This window comes from Leucoraja erinacea, chromosome 1 (assembly GCF_028641065.1).
Source record: "Leucoraja erinacea ecotype New England chromosome 1, Leri_hhj_1, whole genome shotgun sequence".
NCBI classification, from domain to species: domain Eukaryota; kingdom Metazoa; phylum Chordata; class Chondrichthyes; order Rajiformes; family Rajidae; genus Leucoraja; species Leucoraja erinaceus.
In genome coordinates this window covers 155,908,600-155,934,957 of record NC_073377.1, presented here as the reverse complement: position 1 = coordinate 155,934,957, position 26,358 = coordinate 155,908,600, and the positions used below count along the sequence as shown (strand labels likewise).

General features: G+C 44.4%; 1 protein-coding gene across 1 annotated transcript in view; it reads left to right on the top strand.

The window, feature by feature from the left end:
• Window positions 1-24,922: 24,922 nt before the first annotated feature.
• Window positions 24,923-26,358, top strand: part of LOC129703634 (OTU domain-containing protein 4-like) — a 38,999-nt gene continuing 37,563 nt past the window's right edge. Inside the window, exon 1 of the mRNA XM_055646245.1 lies at window positions 24,923-25,298. Within this exon, the coding sequence (XP_055502220.1) occupies window positions 25,128-25,298 (171 nt within the window). The 5' untranslated portion in view covers window positions 24,923-25,127. The remainder of the gene's footprint in view (window positions 25,299-26,358) is intronic.

Here is a 26,358-nt window from a genome sequence, read left to right as displayed (position 1 = left end):
AGCTCGAGGGTAACGCCGCTCCCGTGAGGGCGGCCTGGTGCGGGGCTGAGACACTCACGTGAGGGCGACCCGGCTCGGGGCTGGAACGGTGCTCCAGTGGCTGAGACAGCGTTCTGGCGGCGGTGACCTGAGTCCGGGGTTCGGCTGCGGGCCAGTGAACGACGTCGTCAACAGCTGCGTCCGCTGGACTGGAGGGCGGCAGCTTCGACCACCCCGGGCCGCGGTGTCTGAACTGGCCCGTTCACGGAGCTCGGTGAGCCGCTGGACTGATTATACCATCACCCAGTGGGGTATCGCCTCAGCGCAGAGGGAGAAGAGGAGGGAAGAGACTGCAGCTCTAAGATTTTTGTCTCCATCACAGTGAGGTGGTGCTTGGTGGACTCACTGTGGTGGATGTTAATTTGTGTTTACTGTCTGTTCTGTTGTTTATTATTGTATTATTGTATGTATGACTGCAGGCACAAAATTTAGTTCAGACTGAAAGGTCTGAATGACAATAAAGGAAATTCAATTCAATTCTTCTGGGTTGGACAGCAATTTGATGTGGGAGGTAATGGATCCAATTGTTGAAGTCCACATAAATCCTAAAGACATTTGTTATGTTTTTCACCCACAATCTATCCATAGCCTGTTGCAGAGTCCAAATATCCTCATCGCAGAATTCATTCTTACTTCTGTTCATGTCTTTAGGAAAACCTGGATGTCTTATCCTCTGCTTCCTCCTCAAGGACATTACTGTGAACAGTAGATAATTGAGGGCCAAGCCTGATTGTTGGGGCATTCCATCAGATACATTTGTCCAGCCTGAAAAAAGTCCCATTTATTCCGACTGTCTGTCTTCAACATGATAGCCAGTGTTCAATCCATGCTGCCACTTTTCTCCCGATATCGTCAGCTCTTATTTTGTGCACCAACTCTTGTAACATGCACCTAGTCAAATGTGCTCTGGAAATCCAAATCCACTACATCCACAGCTTCACCCATAGATTCTGCCTGCAGTCCGTCCCTTCAACCTTTTTTATTTTTATTTTTAGTCCTATTAAAAACAAAATGTTTGTTGGAGGTCTTCTTTTATGTGGTGGGTGTGGGGAGGGGAAGGGGGAAACTTTATTTCCTAGTCCCTACCTGGTCGGAGAGGCGGCTTCCCTCTGAGCTGCTTCTATGCCCCTTCCTCGCGGCCTACCATCGGACTGGAGCGGCGTTTCCTGTCGGGACTGGCCAGAACCTCAGCTTCGGCGGCGGCACAGCGCTGGGACACCATCGCGGAGCGGGCGATGCCTTACCCGGGTCGCCCTGTGGTAAGCTCCGGAGTGCTGTGACCGCCGACTCCAACATCCGAGGAGCTGTGGCTGCGGAGCGTCCAGCCGTGGGCGGCGCTGGATTTAAAACTCCACGGAGCCTGGGATCGAGATCAGCAGAGTCGGAGCTCCAACCAGCGCGGCCTGAGGACTATGGGTACCGCGGTCTCCGGGGAGGAAGCGGCCGCTCCAGATATTCCAAGCCGCTGAGGAGTGTGCACCCGACTCCGGGGTTCCATCTTCCCAGTAAGAGGGCCTGAAAACATCGGACTGGCTGCGGAGGCCACAAATAAGCCGCGACCTCGGGTGATCACAGAGGATGGGGACTGAACTTTCTGATGCTTTTTCCCACAGTGGAACATTTTGATTCTGCCGTGGGGGGACGTTAATGTTGAATTCTATAATGTGTTGTCCCATTTTTCTTACTTTTAATTTTTCTATGGATGTACGGAAACTTAATAATTTTTTTTATGTAAAGCACTTTGGTTTCAACGCGAGTTGATTTAAACATGCTATATAAATAAAATGTACGTACTTACTTACTTACTTACTTACATCATCAAAGAACTGTAGAAAATGTGTCCAACATGATTTCTCTTCCATAAAACTATGCTGATTATTTGATTACATTAAACTTTCCCAAATGACTAGCTATTTCTTCTTTAATTATCGACTCCAGCCACTTGCCAACAACAGATGTTTAGCTAAATATAGTCTCTCATTTTTTGTCTACCTCCCAACTTGAGCACGAGAATCACATTTGAGATTTTCTAATCAGTGGCTACCCTCTTCGAACTCAGTGAGAACCTTCAATCAATGGCTCCACTATCTCTGTAGCCAGTTCCCTTAGAACGCTTGAGTGTAGGCCATTAGGTCTTAGCAATTATAGACAATAGTCAATGGGTGCAGGAGTAGGCCATTCAGCCCTTCGAGCCAGCACCGCCATTCAAGATGATCATGGCTGATCATCTCCAATCAGTACCCCGTTCCTGCCTTCTCCCCATATCCCCAGACCGCTATCTTTAAGAGCCCTATTTAGCTCTCTCTTGAAAGTATCCAGAGAACTGGCCTCCATCACCCTCTGAGGCAGAGAGTTCCACAGACTCACAACTCCCTGTGTGAAGTGTTTCCTCATCTCCGTTCTAAATGCCTGACACCATATTCTTAAACTCTGGCCCCTGGTTCTGGACTCCTCCAACATCTGGAACATGTTTCCTGCCTCTAGTGTGTCCAAACCCTTAATATTCTTATATGTTTCAATAAGATCTCCTCTCATCCTTAAAAATTCCAGAGTATACAAGCCCAGCCGCTCCATTCTCTCGGCATTTGACAGTCCCGCCATCCCGGAAATTAACCTTGTAAACCTGCACTGCACTCCCTGAATAGCAAGAATGTCCTTCCTCAAATTTGGGGACCAAAACTGCACACAATATTCCAGGTGTGATCTCACTAGGGCACTGTACAACTGCAGAAGGACCTCTTTGTTCCTATACTCAACTCCTCTTGTTATGAAGGCCAACATGCCATTCACTTTCTTCACTGCCTGCTGCACCTGCATGCTTACTTTCATTGACTGATGAACAAGGACCCCCAGATCCCATTGTACTTCCCCTTTTCCCAACTTGACACCATTTAGATAGTAATCTGCCTTCCTGTTTTTGCTGCCAGTGGATAACCTCACATTTATCCGCATTAAACTTCATCTGCCCACTCACCACCCAACCTGTCCAAGTCACCCTGCATTCTCATAGCATCCTCCTCACAGTTCACACTGCCACCCAGCTTTGTGTCATCTGCAAATTTGCTAATATTACTTTGAATCCCTTCATCTAAATCATTGATGTATATTGTAAACAGCTGCGGTCCCAGCACCGAACCTTGCGGTACCCTACTAGTCACTGCCTGCCATTCTGAAAGGGACCCATTAATCCCTACTCTTTGTTTCCTGTCTGCCAACCAATTTTCTATCCATGTCAGCACTCTACCCCCAAAACCATGTGCCCCAATTTTGCCCACTAATCCCCTATGTGGGACCTTATCAAATGCTTTCTGAAGGTCCAGGTACACTACATCCACTGGTTCTCCCTTGTCCATTTTCCTAGTTACATCCTCAAAAAATTCCAGAAGATTAGTCAAGCATTTGTAAATCCTTTGTAAATCCGTGCTGACTCGGACCAATCCTGTTACTGGTATCCAAATGTGCCGCTAGTTCATCTTTTATGATTGACTCCAGCATCTTCCCCACCACCGATGTCAGGCTAACTGGTCTATAATTCCCTGTTTTCTCTCTCCCTCCCTTCTTAAAAAGTGAGATAACATTAGCCACCCTCCAATCCACAGGAACTGATCCTGAATCTATAGAACATTGGAAAATTATCACCAATACGTCCACAATTTCTAGAGCCACTTCCTTAAGTACCATGGGAGGCAGACTATCAGCCCTGGGGATTTATCAACCTTCATTCCCAATTTACCTGCCTTACCTGCATAAAAGCAAAGGAGAAACAATATAACATGGCAAAGATTAGCAGGGTGTTAGGGGATTGGGAAGCTTTTAAAAACTAAGAAGGTAACTAAAAAAGCTATAAGGGGCGAATAGATGAAATATGAAGGTAGGCTCGCCAATAATATAAAAGAGGACACCAAAGGTTTTTACAGATATATAAAGGGATGCAAGAGTGGACATTGGACTGCTGGAAAATGAAGCTGGAGAAGTAGTAATGGGGCATAGAGAACTGGCAAATAATCAGACTGTTTTTTGTCTCAGTCATCACCGTGGAAGACACCAGCAACGTGACAGAAATTCAAGAGAGTCAGGGGACAGAAGTGAATGCAGTCACTTTAAACTGAGAAGGTGCTTGGGAAACAGAAAGATCTGAAGGTAAATAAGCCGTCTGGACCAGATGGATTACAGGCCAGGGTTCTGAAATACGTAGCTGGTGAGATTGTTGAGGCATTAGTAGTGATCTTTCAAGAATCTCAGGAATGATTCCAAAGGACTGGAAAATCACACATGTGACTCCACTGTTACAGAAGGGAGCGAGATAAAAGAAAGGAAATTATACGTCAGTTAATCAGACATCAGTGGTTGGTAAAATTATTATTAAGAATGACTTGGAAGCACATGATAAAATAAGCCAGAATGGGAATAAAGGGAGCATGTCAGGGGCCACATCTGTGGAAGGATGTGCTGGCTCTGGGGATGGTCCAGACAAGGTTTATGAGAATGATCCCAGGGGATGATTGGGTTAATGTATGAGGCTTGTTAAGAAGAGATCTTACCTGGCAAATCTGTTTGGAGTTTTTTTGAGGAAGTAATAAGCAGGATAGACAAAGGAGAGTTGGTGGATGTGGCTTACTTGGATTTTCAGGCCTTTTGATAAGGTGCCACACGTGAGGCTGCTGAACAAGCCCATGGTATTAAAGGCAAGATACTGGCATGTATAGGGGATTGGCTGACTGGCAGAATGTGAATAAAGGGGCCATATCAGGGGCCATATCTGTGGAAGGATGTGCTGGTTCTGGGGATGGTCCAGACAAGGTTTATGAGAATGATCCTGGGGATGATTGTGTTAATGTATGAGGAGTGTTTGAAGTCTCTGGGCCTGAACTCGCTGGAGTTTAGAAGGTTGAAAGGATATAATTGAAACCTACCGGATAATGAAAGGCCTAGATAGAGTGGACATGAGAAGGATGTTTCTGGTAATGGAAGAGTCTAGCACCAGAGATCACAGCCTCAGAAAACAAGGACGTATCTTCAGTGGAGATTAGAAGGAATTTCTTTAGCGAGAGGGTGGTGGATCTGTGGAATTCATTGCCGTAGATGGCAGTGGGTGCCAAGTCACTGGGTATTTTCAAGGCGGAGATTTACAGGTTCTTAATCAGGAAGGGCGTGAAAGGCAGGAGAATGGGGTTGACAGGGAAAAATAGATCAGCCATGATTGAATGACAGAGTAGACCTGATTGGCTGAATGGCCTAATACTGCTCCTATGTCTTATGGTCTTAAGTTCCGTTAACTTTTTCCAATACCTTATCTTTCATGAAATAGGTTGCCACAATTCTTCCATGATATTTGAACCTAGCCCATCAGTTACCTAGTACTTAAGGATGTCCGTCTTCTTGGGGCTGAAACACCAAAATTTAGCATGTTGGTGAGTAAGTAAATTAAGAAGACTGGCCTTCATTGCTAGGGATTGGATTTTAAAAATAGAGAAGTATTGTCACAATTCTACAGGGTGTTTGTGAGTTTGCGCCTTGAGTATTTTGTGCAGATTTGGTCACCCAGTTCCGTAAAGGATGGATTAACATTGAAGGCAGTCTATCGGCTAAATCGTATTGAGTTCAGGACACTTTCTCATCCTTTGGAGGTTAATGTTCCTCCATCAATTCTCCAATGTCCCAGCACCGATGTTGTGAAGGGGGTCGTTAAACATCTCAGGTGGAAGTGAAACATGCCGGGCTACCCTGACCTCTGCATTTTGTCTCGCAAGCCGCGCCAAGGGAAATGTTATCTTGCCATTGCCGCAGGAGCTTGATACAAAAACAGACACACTCAGCACATTGGCCAGCATGCGTGGATGGAAAAAACAGAGGTTCATGACCTTGTGTTAACCAAAGACCTTGTGTCAAAACTGTAGCAGAGAGAGGAAAAAGACTGCAACTCTGATAAACGATATCCGCGATCAAGGTGCTGGAATTGCCATGTTCCAGACTATTGCATGTCACCCTATTTGTCCCCAAACATGCTTCTAGTTGATGTTTTAATATGTTACACAGTAGAATAATACATTTTCCAGTGAACCTGTTGAATTAAAGATAGTAGGAACTATACAAGCATACATGCAGGCAGATTAGATTAGTTTAACTTGGCATCATGTTTGGCACAGACATTGTGGGCTCTAGGGCCTGTTCTAGTGCTGTACTGTTATATATTCTAAATCCTGGGATGAGAGGAATGTCCTATCACAAACAGCAAAAGCAATTTTGACCTGGATTATTCAGAGTTTTTAAGAGAACGAAGGATGATTTTATTGAAATGTATAATATCTTAAGAGGGCGTGAAAAGTTAGAGATTTATTTGGCCCCACTTGTTGGAGAATCCCCAATGAGAGGATAAGAGGGGCATTCACAAGACAAGGAAGGAAAATACACAGCCCGAAAGGTCATAGCTCTTTCAGTATAAAGCCTGGCAATATTTTAAACATGCTGAGATTTGTGCAAGACAAGGGGGCATTTATTAAAAACTAGGAGCACAAGAATCTCTTCTCCCAGAAGGTGGTGAATTCCTAGAATTGTCTTCTACAGAGAGTTGTGCAAAAGTGGATCACTGGAGATTTTTAAAGAGAAGGTGTATTTTTTTTGTAAGATCAAGGAATTCAGAGCTATGAGGACTTAGCATGCAATTTGAATTATGACGTGGTGTAGCTGACTTCTACCGTGGGCCCTTGCCTGGAAGGGAGTTTCGGCTGCCGGCCCTGCAGTCTGCGGCGCTTCTGGCTGCGGCGGGAACTTTAAATCTACGACCGCCGGCCTGCGGCCTACACCAACCTGAAGCCGCGGTCTCCAGTGGGGAAGAGCCGATTCTGGACTTACCTGGACTTTTTACCTTCTCCTTTTACCATCTGGACGCCCGCAGCGGCGGCTGCGGAGGGTTGAGGTCCCGACCACGGGGGAAAATGGAGAAGGACTGGCCAATTTCTGTGCCTTTCCACCACAGTGATAAAAGCTGTGGTGGATGTTTGTGTTAAATTTTTATTGTGTATTGTGTGTTCTTTATCATTGTACTGCTGCTGGCAAATTCATTTCACTTGCACTTTATGTGCAATGTGACGAATAAAACCGTATTGTATTGTACATTGTATTGTATGAGCATATTAGAGGAGAGGTAAAGAAAATTATTTTCATCCAAAGAGTGGTTAGGTTTGGGAACTCACTTCCTGAAAATGTTGTTTAGGGAGCAAATCACAACATGTTAAACAAAAAAAGTGCCTGGTTTTATACTTAAAGAGCAGTGACCTTTCATCTGTGTATTTTCTTTCCTTGTCCATCTTGATCTCTCCAAAATGTTCGTCATGTTTTCTTACCATCCAACTGCAATGTATTGGCTCCACTCTTCCTATTCTATCTGAACTCGATACTTCATTAAGAGCTTCCTTTCCCAATCCCGCAACACATTTTCTCCACTCGATCCATCAAAGGTCCATTCTTGAGCTCATCCTCTTCAACAACCCCATTGACAGCATTATCCATACACACACGCTGTAAGCCTCCAGATAAATGTATCACATTCTCATTCCATCTATGCCTCAGGATCACAATCTCATCCCCTCCATTCCTCTCTGCAGTGAATCCAATCTAATATCCAGCTCTGGACGGGCCGCAACTTATTGGGACAATAACATTGGGAAGAACGTAAACACCATCTGCATAACTTTGCTGTTACATGCCATTTATTGGCAGATAGTTTGTAACCTTATCGCCCATTGGAGAAATTATATCTCGATAAAATCACTCAGCCCTTCTCTTATCTTTCTGTATCAATGGCTAATGCCCATATTTATATCTTCATAATCTTTGGTATCTCTCTGGTTACCTTCTCTCTCTTCACTCTATATAAAGTTCAGCATATCTAAAGTTCTGCTGCTCTAATACGATCTTGTACAAAGACCTATATGCCAGATCTTTCATATTTATTTATTTCATTTGGCTCCGACTTTGCTCTATATGTCTGTGAGTGGCATTCGTGAGGTAACTCTGCACTGAAGTGCTATGGAGTACAAGTTATTATTCATGTGAATTTCCTCTGTGCACTTTTTAAAATCTTTTTTGTATTTTTATTGGGCTCTGCTAAATATGAATGATGCCATTCAAATGAACGACTTATTCAATAACATTGTTATGTATTTCTTAGATATATGGTGAATGCTGTATATTTAAACAGCATTTTTAATATAACCAAGTGCCCCAAGGCACTTCACAGTTTGAGGATCAGGTTGATGCCAAAAACCCCACAAAGAAACCAATAGCAAAATAGCATCTCTATTTTTCCTTGAGATCTGGAACACAGTTGCAACAAAATAATATCCAACAAAAGAATTGTTTTCTTCTGATCTTAATGCAGTGTTAACATGGTCCTAGAGTTTATTAAATTTCTATTAAATTTGAGCCCAAATAAGTACATATCAGTTTTGTATGTTAATTTTGATGATTTGAACAGCAGATTTTAATTTCTTGTACGTATTACCATACTTATATTTGGTCAAATACTTATCATTCAAGGATTATTCACCTTATTCTCTGCCCGTCTGTATGAAATTACTACCAATGGAAAAGTCAGTTCCTTTCCCCTATGAGGATAGCTCAAGAACAGCCAGTCTTTTTAATAAAAAAAATGAGGAGCAGGATGTTCTTTCTTAGCACCAACTACAGTTCTTCCTTTAACACTTCCACCAAAAATTAAGTAGACTGACTGCTGGTCCATCTCCCAATTGTTTGGGAAGCATTGCCAATGGAGTGTTGTTGTTGTACCTGCTGATACAACAATGGCTTTTGCAAACCACTGTAAATAATAATTCATTGCTTAAATTATGTATCAACACCTAATGGGATATATAAATACAAATATTTTTCAGGACTGTTGTGGTGGAATTGCACATCTTCCTTGCACAAGAAAACACAACATAATGGATTCTGGCAAGTGTTGAAGTACAATTTGTACTGTGATTTACTTACTCCAAGTTATTTATTCTCCTAAAGCAGGTGAGTTAGTTACAGATACAACATTTCCAACAAGCTACACTCTGATTTTTTTTTTTCAGACACCTAAAACCACCAGAAATTTCAGAATTTCTGTACAGGTGCACAACCTTTTATCCGAAAGCCTTGGGACCAGCCACTTGTCGGATTTCGGACATTTTCGGATTTCCGAATGGAAGATTTTTAGCGTAGATTAGATAGGTAGCGCGGGCGGCTTGAAAAGTCTGGAGCGGCTGCCTCCTCCCCAGAGACCGGGGAATCATTGTAAATCATTACATACATGTTAGTCAGTTAGTTTGGAGGGATTTTATGGGGTGGTGGTGGGGTGTGAAGGGGGAAACTTTAATTCTTAGTCCCCTACCTGGTCGGCGACTCCCAACATCGTGGAGCTGGGGACTCCGTCCGGCCGCGGGCGGCGCCGGTTGGAGCTCCGAACCCGGCAACTCTACCCCTGGCTGCGAGGCGCTCCAAATCCAGCGCTGCCCGCGGCCGGATGCCCGCAGTCCCAGCTCCGCGAATGTTGGGAGTCGGCGGCCACAGCGCTCCGGAGCTTACCGCACGGCGACCCGGTAAGGCATTGCCCGCTCCCCGCTGGTATCCCAGCGCTGCGATGCCGCCGACTACCAACATTCGCGGAGCTGGGGCTGTGGGCGTCCGGCCGCGGTGGATTTGGAGCGCCTCGTAGCAAGGGGTAGAGTTGCCGGGGTCGGAGCTACAACCGGCGCCGCCCGCGGCCGGACGCCCGCAGTCTCAGCTGGGAGTTGGTGGCCACAGCGCTGCGGAGCTTACTGCACGGCGACCCGGTAAGGCATTGACCGCTCCCCGCCTCTCCGACCAGGTAGGGGACTAAGAATTAAAGTTTACCCCTTCACCCCCCCCTCCCCCTCCCCTTCACATAAAAGCCCTCCAAACTAACAGACTTAACATTTAAGCAATGATTTACAGATGTTTAAGTGTCTCCCCGGTCTCCGGGGAGGAGGCAGCCGTGACAGTAGTATAGACCTAAGTTGACCGTGGGTCGTTTCAGGTCAAGTTTGGCGCCAAACGCGAGCTTTGGTGTGCAGACGACATCCTGGGGAAAAATGGCCGGTTTTCGGAGTTTTTCGGTTTCCTAAACACCGGATAAAAGGTTGTGCACCTGTATCTATTTTGCATCATATTTTTGTTTAATCCTGACAAACTAATGTAGAATGGTATTTGGAACGTAACAACTGGGAGAGATAGGCTAAAGTTTATTTATAAAAACTTCTCTAACAGGTTTCTTTCAACTAGAGATAGACACAAATAGCTGGAGTAACTCAGTGGGTCTGACAGCATCTCTGGAGATAAAGGTTTCTTTCAACTGGAATCTCTCTTATTAGGTCCCATTGGCCTCTGCATGAACATGGTGTCACCCCAACTTGGAATTTCATCTGCATTGAGCTATCCCCATGAGACTGCAGTAGCTCCACCACACAATATCAGTCAACTTCATTCAGTCCTGCTTGGGTGACAAGTTGGCTCCTGACACATTCACCTCCTCCTCAAATTCCATAATATCCCACAGTTTTGTCTTATTGATGTCCTTCATGATGTTGTACAAATCTCTATAATTCCCGCATCAACTGCTTACCTTGATCTTCTGTTGATCCGATCAGCTGTCTGACTGAGCATCAAAGCCAAAAAAGCCTTGAAATTGCATATGAAACACGGGTCCATAGCTGGAATCATCACTCTTGGATTTTCTGCAATGTCAGACAAGCATGGGATACAGCAGAAAGTCTGGTGAAGCATTACCCGACTGCCCACCCCAGGCACGAGTGGCAGATCGTCTTCAACAGCCTTCACTCCAGAATCAAACTTTTCTTCTTTGGGATGCACCTGTGCAATGGCATTCTTTTCCAAAAAAGATGATGTCTTTGAGCATTTCTAGGTTGCCTTGTCATTCAGTACTGATGTGAATGCTGTGCATGTCACTGAAATATTAAAATCTGAAGAAGCACCAAATTAAATCAAATTGATTTTATTGTCATGTCCACTTGTACAATGAGAGATACAATGAAAATCTTGCTTGCAGCAGCATTACAGCCACATAAACTTGGAGCACACAAAACATGAATTATACATAAAGTATACAGTGAAAAGAAATAGATTTGCGCAAGAGGTGGTCTGTTGCTGAGGTAGGATTACAATTGTGCAGGTCCGTTCAAGAACCTGATAGTCGTATGGAAATAGATGTTCCTGAACTTGGTAGTGTGGAACTTAAGGCTTCTGCACCTCCTGTCTGACAGAAGCAATATGAAGAGGATATGGTGGGAATCTGATGAAAGATGCAGCCTTCTTGAGGCAGCACCTCATACAGAGGTTTCTGATGTTGGGGAGGGCTGTACCCATGAGGGACTGGACTGACTCCACCACTCTCTGTAGACTCTTGCATTGCTGTGTGTTGGAACTGTTGTACCAGGCCATGATGTAACTGGCCAGGATACATTCTACAGTGCATCTTTACGAGTTTGTTTTGAGTATTAAGTAACATGCTGAATCTCTTTTTTATTACAGATCAGTCCTGTTCAAACTTAGCATGCTGCTAATGACTATGTATAAGTTTCTCAGTATAAAGTCTGCCACATCTGTCTTTACAGTACAACATCCTACAATGAGAAATTACAAAATAAATAAAAGGACAAGTTGACCAGTCAGTGTGAAAGGAGCGCAGCGGGTGCAGCAGCCATCTATGGAGCGAAGGAAATAGGCAACGTTTCGGGCCGAAACCCTTCTTCAGACTGATAGGGTGTGGCGGGGAGAAGGAAGGAAAAAGGAGGAGGAGGAGACCGAGGGCTGGGGGATGGGAGGAGACAGCCTGAGGGCTGAGGAAGGGGAGGAGACAGCAAGGGCTAACAAAATTGGGAGAATTCAATGTTCATGCCCGCAGGCTGCAGACTCCCCAAGCGGAATATGAGGTGCAGTTCCTCCAATCCTTCTCCTGCTATCCAAATGCACCATTAATACTTCTTTAATAATTAATGCCAGCATTAATCTTTTTTCCCTTAACATACCTAAAGAAGCTTTTACTATCCTTTATATTCTTTCCACCCCGTATTGCCCTTTTTGTTACCTTCTGATGTCCTTTGAAAGTTTCCATAGCTAATTATTCCCAAGTAACTTTTATTACCTTTGCTTCATATAAATTGGTATTCTTACCTTACTGAAATAATGAACCAATCATTCTCTTAAAAAATCAATTTGAATTAGTGAGCATGGATCAATAGGTTGGGTTCCAACTTTTGTACATAAAGTTGCTTCATGACTTCAATCTCGAGACTTTAGAGATACAACGTGGAAACAGGCCCTTCGGCCCGTCAAATACACACTGACCAGTGATCACCCAATACACTAGCATTATCCTACACACTAGGGACAATTTACAATTTCACCGAAACCATTAGCCTACAAACCTGTACAACTTTGGAGTGTGGGAGGAAACCGGAGCACCCGGAGAAAGCCTACGCAGTCACAGGGAGAACATACAAACTCCGTACAGACAGCACCTGGAGTCAGGATGGAACCTGGGCCTCTGATGATGTAATGTAGCAACTCTACCGCTGTGCCATTGTGCAGCTCCTGAATAACTAGCCTATAAATTCAAAGTGATTCACTCATGAGTCCCTTCCGATGAAGTTGTTTCTCTTTATCTGCTCCATTAAGTCCTTTAATTAAAAAAAAAACAGGTGATGCTGGAAACATTCGACAGGTCTGACAGATAATGTTTTTGGTCCAAGACCTTCTTACTGAAACTGGGGGAGAGTGAAAACAAGTTAGTTTTCAGCAGTAAAGAAAGAGGAGGAGGGATGGGTAAGACAAAGGTAATCTCTTGGATAGGGTGAGAGCTAGTGAATGGTGCAGGGCTGTGGTTCATGTTCATAAGTTATAGGAGAAGAATTAGGCCATTTGGCCCATCAAGTCTACTCCACCATTCAATCATGGCTGATCTATCATTCCCCCTCAACCTCATTTTCGTGCACTTCTCTCCATAATCCCTGACACCCGTACTAATCGAGATTCAGACAATCTCTACCTTACCTCCATTGGTAATCTCGACTGTCTAAACTCTACCTCCATTGACTTGGCCTCCACAGTCTTCTGTGGCAATGAATTATGGAGGCCAAGTCAATGGATATTTTTAAGGTAGAGATAGATAGATTCTTGATTAGTACGGGTGCTATAAGGCAGGAAGTGGTAGGTGGGGTTGAAAGAGTGGATTGGGTTGTCTGGCAATGGGAGGGCCAAAACTGGGGAACATTGTAAAGGATGATTTTTGAATGCAGACGATTGGAGAGTGAAAGCTGAGGATCAGAGGAACTTCCAGAAGAAAGAGTGAGGGCAAACACATGGGAAATATGTGAGATGCACTCAGTGGCAATGGTAGAGGGGAAGCCATGGTTCAGAATAGCCCTATACCTCTTCCCTCACCTCCATCCAGGGACCACAGCAATCCTTCCAGATGAGGCAGAAGTTCACGCAAACCTCCTCTAACGCCATCTACAGCATCCGGTGTTCCAGATAGGGCTTCATGTACATTGGTGAGACCAAGTATAGACTCGGCCACCATTTTGTCAAACGGACACTTGGCCTGCTGCATCTCCCAGTTGCTAACTATTTTAACATTTCCCATTCCCATGCTGCCATTTCTGTCCCAGGCCTCTTCCATTGCCACATGCAAACTGGAGGAATAACTCCTCATATTCTGCTTGGGTAATTTACAACCCAATGGTATGAACATTGAACTGTCCAATTTTAACTAACTACATAAGCCTCGCCCTCTCCCTTCCTCCCCTATTTACCCTCTCTTCACCCCCACCCCCCCTACCCCAGTGCCCCACCCAGACTCACACCTATTTCTCCCCTCTCCTTCCATCTACATTCCATCCTGTAGCTTCACAATTTACAACTTTTCAATAATTTAGTCTCATGCCTTCTGTCTTTTCATCTCACGCCTTTGTCCAACCATTTGCCCATCAAAATACCTTCCTCACCTGTATCAACCCATTACCTGCCAGGTGTTGCCTTGCCCCTCCTTTGCGCTGTGTGAGTTGATGAGCAGGTAAAGGATGCTTGTGGCTCGCTGGACCCCGGAGATGGAGATGGAGATTAAAAAATGTAAGGGAAGAGTCTGAAATGGGCCATGTGAAAGCGTTGAAATGTGCCACAAAAGTGATGACATTTTTTAATTCAGTATGTATGCTGGATGCATTAGAAATACTAGGGGGCCATAATGGGTTATGTTAGGTGGGTTTTTCTGTAGGGTATTAATGAATGCCTTGGTTTTGGGCATTCTGCCTGCTGCAAATGCCTGAGGGCCACACCCAAAAAGCTTGCAGAATAAGTTAACACAATGTTGCTGAACCTCTCCGATACCTTAAGTATGGGCAATTAATTAGCCACTGAAAGATATTTCAGTGCACACTGAAAGATATTTTAGTGCACACTGAAAGATATTTCAGTGCACATTGAAATTGAGACCAGTAGTTTTGCTAGTAGGAAGCAAGTTGAAAGTGCATTTTATTTCCATTAGCACAGTGAAATTTTAGAGGGCATCAAAATCTGCAAGCTACAGTATCTCCAACAACTGTAAAACATTTCATATTTTAGAGAACGCACTAAATAAAATGAACATGTCTTGACATGTTAACACAACAGTGTTATCAGGCAAAAATTGAAAACCGTGTTGTACAAGGGTTCCAATCTTTTGTTTAATAAAAACATATGCATGCTCTACCAGATATCTAAATATAATTAAACCTGACACTATGAACTCTACTGAAGTTTCAAGACATATCTTGGGATATATTTTTAAAATATAAAAAAATAATATCATGATTCAGAAAGAAGAGATCATCAATTGATAGTGATATTGAATACTGTAGTCAAGAGAGTCATCTACAGGACTCTTCAAAATGGACATTGGGATTTTTTTCTGCTTAACTTTGAAGGTCGTGGAAGAGTTTTCTTTTTTTTTTTTTTAAATTTTTATATTATTTATTTTATTTATTAAAAATAAAAAAAATAAAAAAGAGTTTTCTTTAATCAGAGAAACTTCAAATAATATTCAGCAGAATAACACCACAAGTGTCAGCAAAGGCAAAAGATGTTAGGACACAGACTGTTGAATTCACAATCTACCCTTTGGTACTTTTTGACGTACAAAACTATATATTTATTCTTCCAGCAATTCATTTCAAAGAATAAACATTGATTTTTCCTCGGCAACAAACATAGCAGTGTTGTTCAAAGTTTCATTTTGTTTCATGAGTATTCTGCAAAACCTGAACAATAGATGATTGAAATATTGAAAATTATTGAAATAAAATCTGAAATGTCAACATATGGGAAAAAGCAACGGAATCATTTTAACTGCAGCTCCAGAGAATCTTTGAATTATTAAAAAATATAATGCCATTTTATTTTCCTGCACTTGAGGTTGCACTAAGTTGACAAAGTAAAGAACCATAGCAATACTCAAAGCCCCACTGAAAGCAAAAGTACTGGAAACCAAAGGGAACGGAAATGCTTTGAAACTGAATGAAGAATTTTATTGCAGAATTGTGGTGTAGCATATCTGTATGTTCTACTGAACATGTTTGAAACACACAAAGATCACAGAGCAAAACAGATTTTCTGTTACTGAAAGAAATGACCTGGAACTTTCTTATTCTAGTGCTACATGGCTGATATCTATTGATGCTTTTGGCAAGGTTATAGTATAGTACATAAAAATGCTTGTGTGCTAAATAGTGCAATGCTTAAAGCCCTGTCCTATGGTACGAGTTCATTCCAAGAGCTCTCCTGAGTTTAAAAAAAAATCAAACTCGTGGTAAGCACGGAGAATGAACGTAGCGGGTACGTCGGAGCTCGGGGACGTCTCTTAGCAGTAACGGCAGGTACTCGGGAAGACTCGCCAACAGCAGGTAAGCACGGGAGGACCCGTGAAGATTTTTCAACATGTTGAAAAATTTTTCAACATGTTGAAAAATGTCCACGAGAGCCTAGAGTACCGACAAGTGGCCATTACCGTAAATCTCCGAGTTTGAATCAGGGCAAACTCAGGAGAGCTCTTGGAATGAACTCATACCGTGGGACAGGGCTTTTATTAAACTATGGCAGCTAACGAAGGCTTGTTTTCAACAACTGTTATTTTTTGCAGCAATCATTGAATTCACCAAGTATAATAGATAGAACTATTTATTCAGATGACTCCATAGACTCCATGATGCATAGACTTTAGTTAATTGATGAGGATATTGCTATGTCTTTCGATACATGTGATTTAAATGCAAGTATTTATTTTGCTTCATAAATCATGTTCGGCCCATCCATCCGTCCCATCAATTCTACTCCGCCATTCAATTATGGCTGATCTATCTTCCCCTCTTACCCCATTCTCTTGCCTTCTCCCCATAACCCCTGACACCCGTACTAATCAAGAATATATCTATCTCTCCCATAAAAATATTAATTGCCTTGGCTTCCACAGCCTTCCGTGGCAATGAATTCCACAGATTCACCACTTTCTGACTAAAGAAATCCCCCCCTCATCTTCTTAAAGGAATGTCCTTTTATTCTGAGGCTATGACATCTGGTCCTAGACTCTCTCATTAGTGGAAACATCCTCTCCACGTCCACTATATCCAGGCCTTTCACTATTGGGTAAGTTTCTATGAGGTTCTCCCTCATCCTTCTAAAGTTATTTATATGCCCCTGCAAAATAGTGAAATCTAAATTCCTTTGCACCTTTTGTGGGGAAACTAAAGCCAGAGAATATAAATTCAAGATGGTCAACAATAACAAAGGTATTCAGACAAAATGTATTTCCCTAAAGCATGTTAACAATATGGAACATGTTATCAGAAATAGTAGAAGAGATAAATTACATTGAGACATTTAAGGAAAAGTCAAATGAGTACATAAAGGAGACAGAAATAGAAGGTTCACCTACCACCCTTTGTGTCAAAACGTTATCCCTCAGATTCCTATCAAATTTTCCCCCTCACCTTAAACCTACGTCCTCTGGTTCTCGATTTGTGTCTTCCTTAGCATGTAGCATGTAGCATGTTGGAACGAAGCCCTTTGTCATCCAAATGTTCAAAGTCTCCTTGCAGAAGAAGCAGCAATTCACTTGTAGCTCTTCCAATTTAGTGCTCACTTTCTAGTAACAGTTTTGCACAACACCTCCATTCTGCCCCGAAATGTCACCCTGAACTTCCAGTTATTTCCCATTTTATTTCTCTATCCCACTCCCACTATAACTTCTCTGTCTTTGACCTCTTCATTACAATGAACTTTGGCTCAGGGATGTCAAGTCATGTTCCCACATGGTGTATCACAGCCCCCAGAACCTCACAATAAATTCAACAATTTCTGATAATCAGCCGTTCCATGTCGAAGAGAACTGGCTACTTCTGCTAAAACGTTATCAAACCTTCATTAACTCAATTTGTTAAATATCTCCCTACATGTTGTCTGACCTGTTGAGTATTTAGAATGTTCTCCTTTATATCAATCTAGTAATTGCAATTCTAACTGTTTCCTTTCTTCTCTGTTCTCAAGTTCAAGTTCAAGTGAGTTTATTGTCATGTGTCCCTTATAGGTAAATGAAATTCTTGCTTTGCTTCAGCACACAGGACATAGTAGGCATTTACTACAAAACAGATCATTGTGTCCATATAACATAATATAAATATATACACACATGAATAAATAAAATGATAAGGTGCAAATAACAGATGATTGGATATTAATCATCAAAGTTTTGTCCGAGCCAGGTTTAATAGCCTGATGGCTGTGGGGTAGTAGCTATTCCTGAATCTGATTGTTGCAGTCTTAAGGCTCCTGTACCTTCTATCTGAAGGAAGCAGGGAGACGAGTGTGTGCCCAGGATGGTGTGGGTCTTTGATGATACTTCCAGCCTTTTGGAGGCAGCGCCTGCGATAAATCCCCTCGATGGAAGGAAGGTCAGAGCCGATGATGGACTGGGCAGTGTTTACTACTTTTTGTAGTCTTTTCCTCTCCAGGGCGCTCAAGTTGCCGAACCAAGCCACGATGCAACCGGTCAGCATGCTCTCTACTGTGCACTTGTAGAAGTTAGAGAGAGTCCTCCTTGACAAACCGACTCTCCGTAGTCTTCTCAGGAAGTAGAGGCGCTGATGAGCTTTCTTGATAATTGCATTAGTGTTCTCGGACTAGGAAAGATCTTCAGAGATGTGCACGCCCAAGAATTTGAAGCTCTTGACCCTTTCAACCATCGACCCGTTGATATAAACGGGGCTGTGGGTTCCCATCCTACTCCTTCCAAAGTCCACAATCAGTTCCTTGGTTTTGCTGGTGTTGAGGGCCAGGTTATTGTGCTGGCACCATATGGACAGTCGCTCAATCTCTCTTCTATACTCTCTCATCCCCATCAGTGATACGCCCCACAACAGTGGTGTCATCAGCGAACTTGATGATGGAGTTCGCACTGTGACCGGCTAAGCAGCCATGAGTATAGAGGGAGTACTCATCTAATATATTTTACTTATATAATTTCCAGCTCTGCACCAATTTACAGGACCTCACCTCTCAAAGGTACTATCTTCTTAGGCCGTCCCTCAGAACCAAGGAACACTTCCTTCCACTTCCGTTCTGAGGTGACTGATGAGGAAGGGTTTGCAACAAGTTGGACAAGTTGAGCTTAGCAGCCTGGGCAGGTGGATAACTTGCTCCCTCTGTTGTTTACACCAAGATTTTATGTAGTACTAATATCATCTCAATTGGTTTTTCTCCACTTTGAGCAGTCATAGGTCAAAGATTCTCAAGAAACAACGGGAATGTTGCTATTTTCAAGGATCTTTGAGAAAACGTTTGAATTTTTTATCCTGATGCATGCATTCGCAAGCATTGGCTTAACACTGCGGTTAGTGACTGTGGTTCTGGAGAAGACTAAATGGAGGTAGAGCAGGTTCCTATTACTCCTGTAAATTATCTCCTCTCCAGTAAGAAGTTTGTCAAAGGTGATATGAAGTTTACCAATGCAGCAAGAAAGATTGAAAAAAAAATAATCTTGCAGTCTTTCTTAAAACTCATCTGCAATAATATTGGATGTTGTGGACCCGTTTGTTAGGATCACGTGTTGAATTATGAAGTCTTGGGGAATTATGAAATATGGTCGTGCTAAATTTAAACTATAGCCAAATTTGAGGAGAATTTTTCACAGATCCTCCAATTTGTGAGGTCGACAAAGGCCACATTTTGGAGTTGATGCTCTGCCCCCTGCATTTCTCCTGGAGTTATCATGCATGATTATGTCCACTGTGGCTCCAGGGAGATGGAACCCACTCTGTTATCCGGGGAGCACCATCACCATTTGTCGTTTTGTCTCTCTTGACCTCCGTCCTATCACAGATACCCTGTCGGATCCACTCCTTTCCCTTCATTGCAATTTAAAACATACTTGTTTTCTAACTTTTTCCAGTTACGATCCAATCCAATGATACTTTATTGTCACATATCCCGAAACTCCTTTATTCCATATAATTCAGTAAAAGTAGAACTGTACATAAGTATAATCTTAGTTAAGCACAAGTGTATAAGAATAGTATACTGAGATAGTATACAAGAGTTGACGTATTAGAAACATAGAAAATAGGTGCAGGAGTAGGCCATTCGGCCCTTCGAGCCAGCACTGCCATTCAATATGATCATGGCTGATCCATTCAAAATCAATATCCAGTTATGGCTTTTTCCCCATACCCCTTGATTCCCTTAGCCCTAAGAGCTAAATCTAACTCATAGAAACATAGAGACATAGAAATTAGGTGCAGGAGTAGGCCATTCGGCCCTTCGAGCCTGCACCGCCATTCAATATGATCATGGCTGTTCATCCAACTCAGTATCCTGTACCTGCCTTCTCTCCATACCCCCTGATCCCCTTAGCCACAAGGGCCACATCTAACTCCCTCTTAAATATAGCCAATGAAGTGGCCTCAACTACCCTCTGTGGCAGAGAGTTCCAGAGATTCACCACTCTCTGCGTGAAAAAGGTTCTTCTCATCTCGGTTTTAAAGGATTTCCCCCTTATCCTTAAGCTGTGACCCCTTGTCCTGGACTTCCCCAACATCGGGAGCAATCTTCCTGCATCTAGCCTGTCCAACCCCTTAAGAATTTTGTAAGTTTCTATAAGATCCCCTCTCAATCTCCTAAATTCTAGAGAGTATAAACCAAGTCTATCCAGTCTTTCTTCATAAGACAGTCCTGACATCCCAGTAATCAGTCTGGTGAACCGTCTCTGCACTCCCTCTATGGCAATAATGTCCTTCCTCAGATTTGGAGACCAAAACTGTACGCAATACTCCAGGTTTGGTCTCACACTCCAGGTTTGGTCTCACTATCTTGAAGACACCATTTTTAAATGGCGTGTTGACGCCATTTTTCAAGATTCAAGTCTGAAGGTTGATGCAAACATAGAGTTCTCGGCCTGGCCACAAAAGCTCGCTGTCCTGGCAGTGTTGCATGATCGATCTGGTCAAGCAAAGTTGTAGGTTCCTCCACTGCTCCATGCTTCTGCAGGCCGCGTCCGATCTCCGTGCATGGTCCTTGGATTGTTGCTCGATCCAGTCTCCACCAACTCCTTGATCCGGATACATCGACCCGTGAACCGTCGTCCCTGGCCACTGCTTCATCGCAACCGCCTCACCTGGCCACTGTTTAGTGTTCGTGACCCGAGGGTGCCTCTCGCAGCCGACCTCGTAGGTGAGACTGCACTCTTTTCACTTTGTCTCCCTGTGTCCACCACCGCCATCTTGAATATAACATTCGCAGTTGACCAGCTCTGGAGACCTGTCGCTCTCTCTTCACCCCCTCTCTGGCCCTCACAAACAAGCAGAGCTCCGCGGCTTACCCCTTTGAGGGGGGGGGGGGGGGGGGGCTGGGTGTATCCCAGCTACGCAGCAAGGCTACAGAGGAAGGCATGGCACCAAGGTGAAGATCATACTATAAAAAGTATAGATTTACCATACAAGAAATGCAGCTAAGACTGGGCTGGCAGATCTGTCATTCTAGTAAAGATAAAGCCATCTCTATTCTTTAGAATTTTGATTCATTTATTGAAACACTGAAAATCCTTTGCGTGCCCAGCAGCAAAGATGTGGGAGATATTTATACACAAGAAACTGCAGATGCAGGAATCTTGAGCATAAAGCAGAGTGCTGGAAAAGCATCCATGAGAAATGGACAGATGACGTTTTGGGTCAGTGGAAGACGACCTTTCTTCAAATAGGGTGAGAAATCTGGAAAGAGAGACTGGGGTGGGGAAAGGCTTGGCAAGTGAAAGGTTATTACACCTAAGGGGGTGGGGGTAGGTAATACAATACAATACCTTTTATTTGTCATTTGAACCTCACATGAGGTTCAAATGAAATTTGGTTTCTGCAGCCATACAAGAAAAGAACCAAGACACACACCAACACAATAATTGGTAGGCGGATGAAATGAGAAAGGCTGGAAGTGAAAAGGTGACAAAGGGGCTACTGATAAAGGAAGAAGAGAGGTGAAATGGAGGGTGGGATATGGGTGGAAGGAGATAATGGGACGTATGGTACTTCAGGAAGGAGATAAGCATACAGAGGGGTAGAGGAGCAGGGTACTTCTCACCCCCTCACCATCTTAGTCACCCTACTCCTGTTGATACTATCTGACCCGCTGAGCTCGTCCAGCACCTTGTTTGGGGTTTCGGCCCGAAACTTTGCCTATTTCCTTCGCTCCATAGATGCTGCCGCACCCGCTGAGTTTCTCCAGCATTTTTGTGTACCTTGTCTTTATGTTTGGTGGTATGTTTTCCCGGACTGACAAATGTAGAACTACGGTTCACATTTTCCAACATTTGGTAGGATGTTCTACCTCAGACGGCTTTAGAGAGCCAATAATCGATGTCATTAATAACTGATATTGATAGATTTTTGGATGAGAGAGGAATCAAGGAGATTGAAGTGGATGACATTGACCTTATTGAATGGCGGAGTTAGCTGGAGGCCGAATAATGATAGTAATAATAAACTTTATTACGGACTCGAGGCCCAGACAAGGAGCAACATTACATTAAAAATACATTGCATATTAAATATCATAAAGTACATATAAAATCTTGGTATATTACTTATAGAAACATCATAATTTATATTAAAAAAAACAAAAAAAACACAATACATAAGTTAAAAATCCAGATTAAAAGATGATCAATGTCCTACAACGAGACAACGATACCAGTGTCTCCACAACTGGGATTCGTAGTGTGTAGTGCTAACCCTTATGTTTGTCAAGGCCACAATAAGCACATTTTTAGAGTCATTTATCCTGCAAATGAATTTATACATGTGGTGTCTTAGGATAGCTTCTAAAGTACTGACTCAAACATATTACTGGCACTACACCATCTACGTTGCCTTAGCAGTGTTCTCATGGCATCGTTATATGCCACCTTTAGTCTCTGCATACTAGTCTTTAAATAGTTCGATGATAGATAAAATAATGTCTTTTCATTTTTGTTCTTTCGCTCTACAGAGATGCAGCCTGCTCTGCTAAGAACTTGCTGGGTTTATTATAATCGGGAAGGGCAGCCCATCTGGAAGGGGAAACAAGAGCCTCAACTTCTCCACTCCCCTGTCTCACTCCAATCTCTCCCCCTCTGAACGCACTGCCATTGAATCACTCCGCAAAAACCCAGATTGGGTCATCAAACAAGCCGACAAGGGAGGTGCCGTGGTAGTTTGGCGCGTCGATCTCTACCAAGCTGAGGCCACGCGCCAACTCTCGGACACCTCCTCCTACTTACCCTTGGATCATGACCCCACTGATGAGCACCAGGCCACCATCTCCAGCACCATCGTCGACTTCATCAATTCCCACGCCCTGCCCGACCAAGCTTCCAACCTCATCGTTCCCCAGCCCTGCACGGACCGTTTTTACCTTCTCCCCAAAATCCACAAACCCGGCTCTCCCGGCAGACCCATTGTCTCTGCCTGTTCGTGCCCCACCGAACTCATCTCCACATACCTTGACTCCATACTATCCCCCTTGGTCAAATCCCTTCCCACCTATGTTCTAGACACCTCTGACACTCTCCGCCGCCTCCACGCATTCCACACTCTAGGTCCTCACCCCCTCATCTTCACCATGGATGTCCAGTCACTCTACACCTCCATCCTCCACCAGGATGGCCTCAAGCCCTCCGGTTCTTCCTCGACCAGAGGAGCAACCTATACCCAGCCACTGACACTCTCCTCCGCCTAGCGGAGTTGGTCCTCACCCTCAACAATTTTACTTTTGACTCCTCCCATTTCCTCCAAACACAAGGCGTAGCTATGGGCACACGCATGGGCCCCAGCTATGCCTGCCTCTTTGTCGGGTATGTTGAACAATCCTTGTTCAGTACATACCAGGGCCCCATCTCCGACCTTAACCTCCATTACATTGATGACTGCTTTGGAGCCACCTCCTGCACCTACACACAACTGACTGACTTCATCCACTTCACCACCAACTTCCATCCGGCACTCCAATACACCTGGACCATTTCCGACACTTCCCTACCATTCCTTGACCTCACCATCTCCATCGCAGGGGACAGACTTCTGACCGACATACACTACAAACCAACTGACTCACATGGCTATCTGGACTACACGTCTTCCCACCCTGCCCCCTGTAAAGACTCCATCCCCTACTCCCAATTCCTCCGCCTACGCCGCATCTGTTCCCAGGATGAGACATTCCATACCAGGGCATCGGAAATGTCCTCGTTCTTCAGGGAACGGGGATTCCCCTCCGCCACCATAGATGAGGCTCGCACCAGGGTCTCATCCATACCACGCAACACTGCTCTCTCTCCCCATCCCCGCACTCGCAACAAGGGCAGAGTCCCCCTGGTCCTCACCTTTCACCCCACCAGCCGGCAAATACAACACATAATCCTCCGCCATTTCCGCCACCTCCAACGTGACCCCACCACTCGCCACATCTTCCCATCTCCCCCCATGTCTGCCTTCCGCAAAGACCGTTCCCTCCGCAACTCCCTTGTCAATTCTTCCCTTCCCTCCCGTACCACCCCCTCCCCGGGCACTTTCCGTTGCAACCGCAAGAAATGCAACACCAGTCCCTTCACCTCCCCCCTCGACTCCATTCAAGGACCCAAGCAGTCGTTCCAGGTGCGGCAAAGGTTCACCTGTATCTCCTCCAACCTCATCTACTGCATCCGCTGCTCTAGACGTCAGCTGATCTACATCGGGGAGACTAAGCGGAGGTTGGGCGATCGTTTCGCCGAACACCTCCGCCCAGTCCGCAATAACCTACCTGAACTCCCGGCGGCTCAGCACTTCAACTCCCCCTCCCATTCCCAATCCGACCTCTCTGTCCTGGGTCTCCTCCATTGCCAGAGTGAGCAGCACCGGAAATTGGAGGAACAGCACCTCATATTCCGCCTGGGTTGCTTGCGTCCTGATGGCATGAATGTTGAATTCTCCCAATTTTGCTAGCCCTTGCTGTCTCCTCCCCTTCCTTAACCCTCGAGCTGTCTCCTCCCATCCCCCCACCCTCGGGCTCCTCCTCCTCCCTTTCCCCTTCCTTCTCCCCCCCCCCCCATCAGTCTGAAGAAGGGTTTCAGCCTGAAGTCGCCTATTTCCTTCGCTCCATAGATGCTGCTGCAGCCGCTGAGTTTCTCCAGCAATATTGTGTACCTATTGCAATCTCCTTCCTCATCATAATCCAGGTCTAGTCCTCCCCTTCATCCGCGGAGCTCCTGTGCAATGCCCGCTGGCTCCTGTAGTCCATCTGCAGCTGACGACTGTGCACCAGAGTGTCCGATAAGACTACATTGTCCTGAATCCACCGCGCCGCACAGATGAGGGCAGTGACCGAGGGCGTTCTGCCAGGACAATCGATCTTGTGCGCTGGAAGTTTGCCCTGGAGCGCGCGGGGGGGACACATACACACGTTCCAGCTTCGTTAGAGGAAGCGCCCGGTCAAATGCAACCCATGAGTTTGCCTTCAAAACGCCAAGGCTGCCACTTGAAATGGATAGAGTCGGCGCTGCTGGTCAAGGCGAAGACGGCGAGGCCGTGGAGCGCAGTAACCCATCCAGTCCCGGCGAAGTCCTACTGGATGCATTCTTGAAGAACCAGGGTCTTTATCGAAAGAGAATTGCCAAGGATGGCTCTTGCCTTTTTAGAGCTGTTGCTGAACAGGTATGGACTGAGCTTGATAAGAAAAACAACAACATTCATTGTCAATCGCTAGACATTACTTACATTTCCACTAGGCTGCGAATAGATCCGGAAGATAATATTACTTGTGTTTAAGAAGGAACTGCAGATGCTGGAAAATCGAAGGTACACAAGAAAGCTGGAGAAACTCAGCGGGTGCAGCAGCATCTATGGAGCGAAGGAAAAAGGCAACGTTTCGGCCCGAAACGTTGCCTTTTTCCTTCGCTCCATAGATGCTGCTGCACCCGCTGAGTTTCTCCAGGAAACATTACTTGTTTTTTTTCTGCAAACATTGCACGTTTTATATATATATATCTTAATGCCTTTTCTTAAAAAACTTTTTTTTTCTCATTGTGGAAGTATATTAGCTAACTTTGAAATGCTGGCGTTCAAATAAACAAGAGGGTCACGATAAATATATTGTATTGATTTAGCAACTTCACGACCTGAACACACATCGTGGTGCTTTGTCATGTTTACAGAGCGTAGTCACTGTTATATATATTTTTCCTGCACACTTTTGTGCTACAGCTTGCAGCAAGTACTAGGATTAGGGATATCTGGGATTTCAGTTAATTGTGGAATCAATAATATACTTAGTTAGCTATACAATGGCTTGCAAAATAGGAGCAGGTAAGCAATGCTTGGAGAACAGCGTGAATTCTTGTACAGAAAGTGAATTAAAATAATGACTCGGAACTAGTGGGTGTGTACAGTTCTATGTTTTTCGTGGTAGGCGATATGTTGGAATCCACGAGGTAGGGATCGTGGATCCCGTGGCCTCATCCACAAACAGGAAGGATATTGAAGCTTTCTAAAATTGGTGACAGATCTTAGAAGCATAGGAATAGATGCAGGAGTAGGCCATTCGGTCCTTCGAGTCAGCACCCGTCATTTAATATGATCATGTCTGATTATCCAAAATCAGTATCCCGTTTTGCCCCCTCCCCCCCCATATCCCTTGATTCCATTAGCCCTAAGAGCTAAATCGAACTCTCTCTTGAAAACATCCAGTGAATTGGCCTCCACTGCCTGTGACAGA